General features: G+C 27.6%; 1 protein-coding gene across 2 annotated transcripts; it reads right to left on the bottom strand.

Moving 5' to 3' along the window:
- Positions 1-416: 416 nt before the first annotated feature.
- LOC100214222 (beta-ureidopropionase) lies at positions 417-11,125 on the bottom strand. 2 transcript variants are annotated; one of them, XM_065808041.1, is made up of 2 exons: positions 10,998-11,125; positions 417-1,717 (listed from the first exon to the last, which is right to left on the bottom strand). In XM_065808041.1, the coding sequence occupies exon 2, from the start codon at positions 1,702-1,704 to the stop codon at positions 553-555; it is 1,152 nt and encodes a 383-aa protein (XP_065664113.1). In that variant the 5' UTR covers positions 1,705-1,717; positions 10,998-11,125; the 3' UTR covers positions 417-552. The 2 variants fall into 2 exon arrangements, with proteins under 2 accessions (XP_065664113.1, XP_065664114.1); XM_065808042.1 differs by lacking the exon at positions 10,998-11,125 and adding an exon at positions 4,460-4,685.
- Positions 11,126-11,176: the final 51 nt, after the last annotated feature.

Below are 11,176 nucleotides of genomic sequence, written 5' to 3'. Positions count from 1 at the left end.
TAATATAGCATTTATAAAATGTTCAAATGAAATAATAATTTTTAAAATTGATAAAAAATAACCGAGAGAAATTTTCTTGGCTTGTTTAGTTGGTTGTCTTATTTTTTTATTTTAGTTTAAAAACAATTTTTACACTGCTGATAGCAATCAGCAGTGTGGCTAAAATTAAAAAAAAACTCGTGTTTTTTGCTTAAGTACACCTTAAAGTCCAAAAACACCCAACACTCTAAACACTCTTAGCCAAATGCTCGGCAATTGTCTATGGTAATAGTTCAAAATGTTTCTAAATGTTTGGCAATAGTACAGTAGTTTATAAATAGAAATGCTGATTAGCGAAAGATTAATAATTCATAATCTCAATTGATTAGGAAAATGAGTAACTGATAAGTTACAGGGTGGTAATGAGAACGAAATAATGCTCACTTGAAAAAATATTTAAAAAAATGTAATGTTATAAAAAAACAACTTAACATCTCTTCAAAGTTATTAACATTGTATAATATATTAATTTTAATGTATTAAGTTTAAATACATTTAGATGCAGTTTAGATATTAGTCTTTAATAATCTTTCTTTTAAATTCGGGAGATGATGCATCCTTTAGAAACTTAGCATATAATGGCAATCTTTGAGTCATTTGAAAACCCCATTTATCTTTAACTTGACGACACAAATTTAAATCTAACTCAGCAATAATTATTCCGTCATTAATGCGTGAAAGACCAGGCGTACGGGATCCATTAGGTGCAGATATGTAACTTGACCCATAAAAATGACCAAAATCCTTGTGTGCTGGTTTACCATCTCCAGATGTGAATTCGTTAGGAAAAAATTCTTTTCCGACTCGATTTATTGCAACAGTAAAATACGAATTCGCAATAGCAGCACATCTTGCTTCAATCGGCCACATAGGTTCACTTAAAGCACCAACTGTAGCGGAAGGATTAAATACAATTTCTGCACCATTTAAACCAAAGCTAAGCCAATTTAAAGGATGATGACGACCAAAGCAAATATTTATAGCAACTCTACCAAACAATGTTTCAAATACTGGATGGCCTAATTCACTCTCCATATAGTATGTGGACTCATTGAAATCTCCAACTCGAGGAATATGATTTTTGCGAGATTTACCCAGGTAACTCCCTTTGTTTGATATTACTACTGCAGTGTTCCACAAAATATCTTGGTGAGCTTCGTCCCTTTCAAGTATAGGTGAAATAATAACCATATTATGTTTCTTGGCTAAATGTTGTAAAAATATTGTAGTAGCACCATTTTCAGCTAACTCTGCAAACTGACACCACGGATGCTTTTCACGAGTGCAAAATGCAAACGGCATTGTCCAAGCCTCTTGGAAACACAAAATATTTACTTGATTACTAGCTGCTGCCTCAATAAAAAGTTTAGCTCTTTCATGAATGGCCTTAATTTGCTCCAAAATCGGTGCATCGGTAGGAAGAACAATTTTATTTTGAATAGCAGCGACTCGCACAATTCGAGGAGGGCGCTCTTCTTCTTGGAGAGCCGTCATTTTATAACCACAAATTTCAAAATTATTATCAGCAGCAAATGAAATTGAATCTTCTGTCAGACTAATTTTAGCAACTGGTTCACCATACAACAACCTCTGAACTTCTTGAAGGTCTTCATCTTTCAAGTTTCTTGATAAAATATCGTCCAAACTTTTAACCTCTTTTGTCATTTTCTTATGTTAACTAAAACAAACAAGTGATTTAACAACAAGCTCTTTAGTTTTTTTATTAATAAATAATAAAGTATACAAAAAATAATTAAATTAACTAGTACAAAAAAAATTTAACAAAATTTAACTATATTTCATCTAAACTGAATATTATCTATATAATAATAACTATATAATTTAAGCATCTATATGTAACTGTATATAACCTATATAATATCTATATAATTTACTTATATAACTAAGAGTGTGATGACGGTATGCGTCCAACTGGAGATGATTTTCTAATTACTATTTATTCAATTTATTGTAGTTCTTTTTTCTCATTAGATAAATTCATTCAGTTTGCGTTACTTGTGAAGTTTATTCGTGCATATATTTTGCAAGAACGCAAGTTAAATTGCTACAAATCAAAGACTTGACTAGATTACGCATTTGAAACTTTTAAATGAGCATAATACATTCTATCGATGAGCATGATATCATTGTATAGCGAGTTTTACGTAAGTCGGAAATAAGAATAAAAAAGTATAAAAAAAGTAAAAAAAATATAAAGAAAAAACACCAAAAAAACTGTTTATGAGATTAAAAGTGAAAATATGCAACTTAGATAGTAAAAATTAGAAACGAAGAAATAGGCAACAACACCCTTAGCGTCACTTTGCCAATTGAAAGTATGCTTTTAAAAGTGAATAGTTTCATATTAACAATTTTTTATTTGATTTAAAATCTCATTGTTTTTTACAAACTAAACACAAACGAATTTTAAAAAATCAAATCTACTTTTTTTTTTAGATTACTTTTTTTACTTCTATTTGAGTGATCATGATCTTAAAATAGATAATCACAGAGGTAAATGATTATAAAAGAAATGGGCACAAAGAGTAAAGGATTATAAATAGTAAGGTTACAGAGGTACCTAAATTTTTTTAAACGCCAATAAAGTTGATCTAAAGTAGCAAATTAAAAAAAAAAAAAAAAGAGACGACTAAAAATAATAATGATAAAAGAAGAATAAATAAGTTAAACTCTATTTTACTAATGGTCAAACTACAATAATCCATAAATCTCTGTGTTATTAATACAGTTTAAATAAGTTAAACTCTATTTTACTAATGGTCAAACTACAATAATCCATAAATCTCTGTGTTATTAATACAGTTTAATAAACGTTAAAGTATTTTTGATTATATATCTAAAAACTAATTCAAATTTGGTAATTTCATTTACAACTTTATTTATATGAAGATACATATATAGATATATTTTATTTATACCTCAACGTTTTGACTCAAATGGTTGGAAAAAGCACTCCATTACATTTGGTTTTAAAATGAAAAAACGAACCTTTATTTGTGTTCATTATATATAGGGGAAAGCGGGAAATAAATGGGATATTATAAATTACTACTAGGTTAATCAATATTTCTTTTATTAAATAAATTAACTAAACCAAACAAGTCTTTACAAATAAATTATCATTTTTGGTCTTATTGGAGTAAAGTGGGACAAGCGAGTGTTGGACATCTTTCGGACGTCTGGACGTCCGACGAACGTCTTCTGGACAACGCATGCCCACTTAGACCTAGGTATTGATTTTTTTTTCTGAATTTATGAAATTTAAATGCGTATGCTGCTTCTCAAAGTCCGAAAAAATTTATTAGAAAGTTACTTAAACTCTGCTACTTAAACTTCAACGAATTAAAAAAAGACTCAAAATAGCTATCAAATCTCTTAAAAGAATCAAATCCCCAGGTATTGATGACATCTCTTGTAAATTATTTTCCAAATATACAATTTATCACTTAAAACTTACCAGAAATATTAAAAATTTTTAAAATTGTACCGATATACCAGAAAAAATTAAAATTTCTGAAATTGTACCGATATATCAGAAAAATTAAAATTTCTAAAATTAAAAATAACCAGACCAGGAGTACAATCCTGGATTAGCAAATCATTTAACTATAAAAAATTTAAACCGGAGATCTTTGTTGACTTGTCAAAGACGTTTGATACCGTCAATCATGAAATTTTACTCAAAAAAATTGCAAGAGTATGGTATACAAAATCAAGCTTTTATATCGTTCAAAAATCTTACCTTAATAGCAGGCAACAGGATGTTACTATTGATGAAAATAGCAGCCATGGGCGGATACAGCATTTTCTGGTTTTTAAGATAGCTTACTCAAAACATTTATATGTTTTTACTTACTTCAAATAAAGATAACTTAAAAAATTACGGTGATTGCACCCTGGAAACAAAAAAGCCCTGAACTTCTTTCCCCCATGCCTTTAAGTTTCATAGTATGATCTCTCAACGTTCAAAAATCATACCCATATAAAGTTTGAATCCACTCAATTTGAGGGGGTTATAAATATTATGCAAATCATCCTTATTTGACATAATTATAAACATATATATGTTTGGAGTTTGCTCCATGTCTGGAAGTTAGTTTTAAATCTCAAACACTAAAAAATGCTTTATCCAGCCCTGATAGCAACTTAAATTTAATGAATAAAAAAAACTAGATGAGGTGTCCCACAAAGTTCCGTACTCCCCCCCCCCCTCCCTTTGTTTCTATTTATTATATTACCAACCTCATGAATGTCTCAATATGTTAGCAGATGCAGATACAAACTTATTCTACTTTTCAACAACAATCAAAAACCTCTTCAAAAAAAAGTATTGAACTAAAAAAACTAAATATGTGGTGTATAAAAAAAAATCTAAATATAAAAAAAACTTAATACATACTATCTTACTCCAATCAGCAAAAAAATAAGATACTCCAATTCTACAAACAAATAATATATAAAAAAATAACTATCGAAAAAAATCAGAATTCCAAATTTTAGGGATTATGATTGATGAAAATATCTCTTGGAAAACCCACATTATTATTATAAACACATAAATATCAAAGTATATAGGTCTACTTTTCAAAAGCATGATCATTGCTATCACATAATAATCTAAAACTTATTTACTTTTCATTAATACATGGCTACCTTATGTGTGCCAGTACATCATGGGGGCAGTCATAACAAATCAAAACTAGAACTGTTATATTTAAGTTAAAAACATGCCTTAAGACTACTGTATAACAAAGACAAATTTACTTATACTCAACCTTTATTGGAACAAATGAAACCACTAAATGTCTTTCAAATAAATATTTACCAAAATATACTTTTCATGTCTAAATACAAACTAGATCTGGCGCCAGCGCATTTGACGACAAACCTTTTTTAAAGAAAACCTGAGCAAATATAATACAAGAGCGACAGAAAAATTTGTTACCATTTGAAACGAAAAACTCTTAAGGTTCTTGATTTCGTATCGAGGTCCTTTGACATCATATCGAGGTCCCTGTTTCATATCGAGGTTCGTATTTATACAACAAAACACTCTCTAATAATGAATCACTAATAAATTTGGTTGATGAAAACTTGTGAAAAGTAAAATTAAAAATCTACTTATTATATTATAAGGAATTTTTTAAACTATTTTTAACCAAAAACAAAAATCTAAACCACAACTAAAATGTAATGTAACATTTAAAAAAGAAAAAATAAGGGGTTGGGGGAGGTAAAAGTTGCCAAAAAATTGTTAATATAATTAATGGACAGTCTTCTTAATAATATATTCTTTATTTGTAATTTAACAAGTTTAAAGTTTAAACTATTGAGGTAAAAAGAGTTTAACAAATAGATCTTTTTCTTCAAACACTACGAGAAACTATAATCTTTATTCTTATCAACAGGGTCGGGTTAAGTACTTCTTGGTTCACCGGCACTTTAGGTTTTCTGGCCCCTATTGACCTCCTAGTATTCAAATTTAACAGCGGTTTAAAATTAAAAAAATCTTTGTAATTGTTGCGCTATGGTTTTATAATATATTTTCTTTTGTTTTTAAACAAGCATCTCGCGTTATTTACTAATAAAAACACGCTGAAATTAGTATAGTTTTTAAAACACCTTTCGTCTGCATTTTAAGAGGGCAAATGCAAATACGATATCTTTTAGGTCGATGGAATCCAGTACCCGGTTTTCTGTTTGAACTATAGAAAGATCTGAAAGACGTTTCTGAATAAAAGCTACAAAATCAAGACATTCGTTCAATAAGTGAAAAAATCAGTAGGATATCGGTCAACAAGTTTTTGTGCACTGCAAGTAATCTCCGAAATATCACAAGAAAACCAAACAGAAACTTCAATCCAAAATAGATTTCAATTCTTTTATCTAGATCACTCATTAGTTTGTCCGGGATTTTATTAACGTCAGCAATATTTTAGATCGCCCAGAAGACACTGTAGTTTTAACACTGTTAATTTCATCATCGTAATGCCTCCAGAGTGCTTTTGGAAGCCTTTGAACATAGACATATTCATCCTTGCTGCACGCAATGCTCCAGAGAGTTATACAGTTCTTCAACCATACATAAATCGAGAATTACGAACTGCAGTTTCTTGTTAACTTTGTTGAATCTTTCCACGATTCTGTTCCGAATAACTATTAAAGGTTGTTCTCAAGTTGTTCCATTTTGGTCTAAAGTTCGAAGAGCAGACTCTTGGTTTTGTTTTCTGATTGTCTTTAAGATCAAGAAGAGCAAATATATAGGAAATATTTGTTAATAAGTATGCATAATCACAAATAAAATATGTCTTTATTTGATAATCTAAATAATTCCTCATGTAAATTGAATAAACCTTTTCAATGGCTAAACATGTATTAGCACGAGCTGACCAATGAGTATTTGAGAGAGTCTAGGAAATCTCAACAAGTATTTCAGCAAGGAACTTTGACTTTAAGACATCGGTACGTTGATGCAGAAAATAAGTTAAAAATTTCTTGAAAAAAGCTAAAGAAATTAACAGCAGCTACGTTGGATTCCGCGGTACTCACTTCTACAAGGTTCAACTAGTGAGCAGCACATGTATTGTATTCGGTAAGAACGTTGATCTCTTTAATTCTCGCTTGTAAACCTAAGTAGATTCCAGACATATTACTGACATTGTCGTTTGACGGGCCATGCCGATTTTGAATGTTGATCGCATACTAATCTAACTTTTTCAAAACGATTTCAAGCATGGAAAATGCAAAATGATTATGCATGGGAATAAATGCTAAGAATCGCTTCAGGAGTAGAATCAACGATGATTAAGAAATATTTCGCAAATTTGATTTCACTAACTAAGAAATTATGTTTGAAGTAGATAAAAAAATTATACTATAACATGTTACTTAAGGATGATCATATTACCTACAAATTACACAACCTCAGCGGCTATTAAGTGTATAAGTTCTTCGCAAATGTCTTTAGATAGGTGCGAGGTACAACCCTTTCCTTTATTTCCACGAGTCGAAAGTTCTTTCAAGTTGTTAAAAAAACAAAACGTCCAGTTTGCGATACGTCGTATGCGCGGTTATTGAAAACATTTAAAAACCTCTGGGACATAAGAGGAAGTTGAGGATAGAGGGCGATAGTAATAATTTTTCTTTCAAATTATATCTCTCTCAAAAGTTCACTTAGATGCTCTAGCCCCTTGAACTCCGTGGCTTCCCGGCACGTGTCGAGTGTGCCACGTTGGATAAACTGGCACTGCTTATCAATAAATCAGGTTTTCACTAAATAAAAATCTCTGATTAAGTTTATTTATAGTGAGTAACAATTTATAAAAATTAATATTAAAAACGCGTAAATAAAAATTACTATTCAAATCGCAAAAAACACGTAATCACCATCAAAAAGAGGTTTCAACAATAGAATTACACAATGTGATGCGGAGAAGTGGGACAGTTTTTTTTTTCTTTGTCTTACTTCACCCTTATGAAGGGTAGTCGAAATAAAACTAAAATTACAAGCAATATTACTTACTATTATACTTTATTATTTATATTTTGTTAAAGTTATTTATTAATTATATAATAATATTAATTATAATATATTATAATAATAATTATAATATATTATAATATATATATTATAATATATTATTTTTAAATACTAAAAGATTAAGTACTAAAATGTTGATAAGTATATTTTTTGTTAAATAGGATCCATCAGACCGAGAGCATATTTTTTTTATTAAATAGGCAAATTGTTTAATAAAAGATATATATGTTCATTAGTTAAAAGATATATACGCCCATCAGTTACTAGACCGTGAGCATACATTTTCAAAAATGCGGTTTCTTACCATAAATTGCAGCAGCTTCATTTTTTTTTTTTTTAATTTTTGAAAAAGATAACATTCAGCATTTTTTTATTTTATTTATTTATTTATTTCGTCATCAAAAAAGAATACAATGCCGTTTTATATAAATAAAATTTACATGACCTGGGCTAAAAGAAGACAATATTTGCCTTATCACTACGCCCCAACGTGCTTTCATCAGCAAGCGTGTACAATAGTGTGGAGTGAATTTTAGTTTTTTTTACAATTCGTTTAGCCTGGGTGTGCAAAAGTTGTCTATTCATTTCAGAAATACTCTGGAAAAATATCAATGCTCTAGGAAATTATCTTGAGGTTCCTCAAGACCTTTAAAATTTTAATGGGTCCCTAATATTATGTAAAAAAATGTTTTTCAAATGTATGTCATGTTGGGTCTCAAAAGAAGCAAAATTTTATAAAAATTTCAAAAATAACAATTATTTAAAAAAAAAATTGTTATTTTATAGTTTATTGCAGAAAAAATGACCTTTTAAACTAAAAATGAAAAAAGTTTATTTTTTTTAATTATAATGTCAAAAAAATCTTAAATAATAATTTTTTTATAAAATAATTATTATTTTTGAAATTATTATAAAATTTTGCTTCTTTTGAGACCCAGCATGACATACTTTTGAAAAATTTTTTTTTACATAATATTAGCGACCCATTAAAATTTTAAAGGTCTTGAGGCACCTCAAGATAATTTCCTAGAGCATTGATATTTTTCCAGAGTATTTCTGAAATGAATAGACAACTTTTGCACACCCAGGCTAAACGAATTGTAAAAAAAACTAAAATTCACTCCACCTTAGTGTACAATCATTAAGATGTAAACATAAAATTACTTTGTACCATATAAAAAGTAAATACAAGTTTTACAAGTATGTTAAGATCAGTAACTAATCTATAATCAAAAGAAAATCGTAAAAAAAAAGATTGAAAAAATAATAATAATGATAATTACACCTAAAAATTAAAAATAAGTTAAGAGGAGAATTTAAGGAAAATTTAAATTAAAGACCAGTTAATAAGATAGTTGTTAAAAAAGAAAAAAAAAATTAGAAATCGAAAAAAAAAAAAAAAAAAAAAGAAGACAAAAAAAAGAATTTAATTCATTGACATCGTTAAAAAGTTTTTGTTTTAGTTTTTGTTTGAAAAACAAAAAGAAGCATGAAACAAGCTTCGAACTTTGGTATGCTTATGCTTATATCAAATAAAAATATTTTTAAATAGTTGCTTTGGAACCAAGCCTAGGAACCATCTAAAATATTTTTAAATAATTGCTTTGATTGCTAGAGCCTAGGAACCATCACAACTCTAAATTTCGCGTCCCTAATCCCAAATGTGAGGGCGAAAATCCTAAATGTAAGGGCGATAGTTTACTGAGTTTTATAAAATAACTACTCTTAAGTAAGTTTATATTCATCAATAAATTTTAAATTTCATTAAATAATATTTTAATGTTCGAAAATTATGACCATGTAAAGTTTCCAAATTCCTCAAAATGAAGAGGTTGTATGTCTGCAACAAACTGATTTTTTTTTTTAACTTAAATTATAAAAATAAAACCATGCTGATTGAAGGCATTAATTTAAAGCTGATTGAATTAGCAAAAATAAACCCATCACAAAATGAGTTTATGAAAAAACAAAAATTAAAAAAAAGGAAAATGTCGAAAGCATGACGGAATTAACTTAATGAACTATGAACACTTATGAAAAAGCAAATTAATGCTTTTACGCCTTGGGTAACTTTTTTTTTAGTAAAATTTAACAAATTCATATAGTATTCAAAACAAATAGTTTAAAAATAATATTGTAAAACCGAATAATTGATATATATAATTAACTAACATTATTGAGGTCAATAACTAACATCAATAAATGTTTATCGGTGTTATAAATAATGTTTAATTGGTGAATTAAAGTCAAGAATTGAGAATTGATTAATCATTCTAATGATTACTCTGGAAATGAAGAAAATATCTTTTCTGTAGTAAATTTAATTTGATTAAATCTTTTAATTTTCTTGACAAATGAATAAAAATAATAATACAATGATAAAACTTGACTACTGTTTTCTCGTTTCTCATTTTTTTTAACTTTGTTTTTATTTTATCAATTTCATTCATTTTGTTGATTCAGTTGAATAACATTGAGTTTTAAGGTGATCAGCAGCTTTTTAAACATTTTTTAATACATTTTTTCAACCTTTAAAATCTTTGAGATAAATATATCTTGTATGTAACACTTTATACGTTACACAAAACTTTATGTATGTAACACTTAATATTTACTTTAAATAAATTAAAAAAAAAAAAATTATATCTGAATATCTAAAAAAAAATTCTTTCAATTTTTTTTTTAAATATTTAGATACAATTTGTTTTTTTAATGTATTAAAAATAAATATTAAGTGTTACATGCATAAAGTTTTACGTGTAACGTTTATAGAGTAATATACTAAATATATATTATAAGTTTTAAGAAATTATTATAAAAGCATTTTATTAAAGCTCCACCAGCCCTAAACATACTGTCTTTGGCAAGGCTGGTATTTGCAATTTTTATTATTTACTATTACTATTATAACTATTTCTCCCCCAAAAAAAATTTTTATTAATGCATTTGTACTGGTGATCTTAATTTTTATTTTTTGCCTCCAACCACCGTAATTTTCCTTTAAAATACAAGTTTCACTCTTTCATAAGCATATTTATTATTCCATTCTTTAAACTCATTCATTCCCTTTAAGTTTATACTATTTTTCTAAGTTTATATCATTCCTCTAAGCTATTTTGATTACCATAAAAACTAATTTACGGCCATGAATATATATTTATTTTCAATTAATATTGACTTTCAACAACATTTTTATTTTACAAATCTTTTTAAGTATTAAGAAAATTAAAATATACTTATTACTAAGTATATTTTAATAATAAAACAATCTAATAGAAAAATAAGCAAAATTTAATTATCAAATAATAAAACGTATATCTTATTTTAGAATATAATCCTTAAGAAATAAAAGAAATAAAGAAATAAGAGCACTTGAACAAATAAAATAAATAGTTACAAATGATAGCAGCTTTAAAACAAGGAATAACACTTGACTTCAGCAATTTTAAATTTTTTTCGTGATTCCTTCAAATTTAAATTATAAAAATAAAATCTGCTAAGTCCTGCTTAAATTAGCTAATGTAAACAAAAAACAAAACTTCAGAAAACCCGCTTAATTCAACGCACGAACAACAA

The sequence above is a fragment of the Hydra vulgaris genome, chromosome 10 (assembly GCF_038396675.1).
Source record: "Hydra vulgaris chromosome 10, alternate assembly HydraT2T_AEP".
NCBI lineage: Eukaryota > Metazoa > Cnidaria > Hydrozoa > Anthoathecata > Hydridae > Hydra > Hydra vulgaris.
This window is presented reverse-complemented; position numbering and strand designations above follow the sequence as displayed.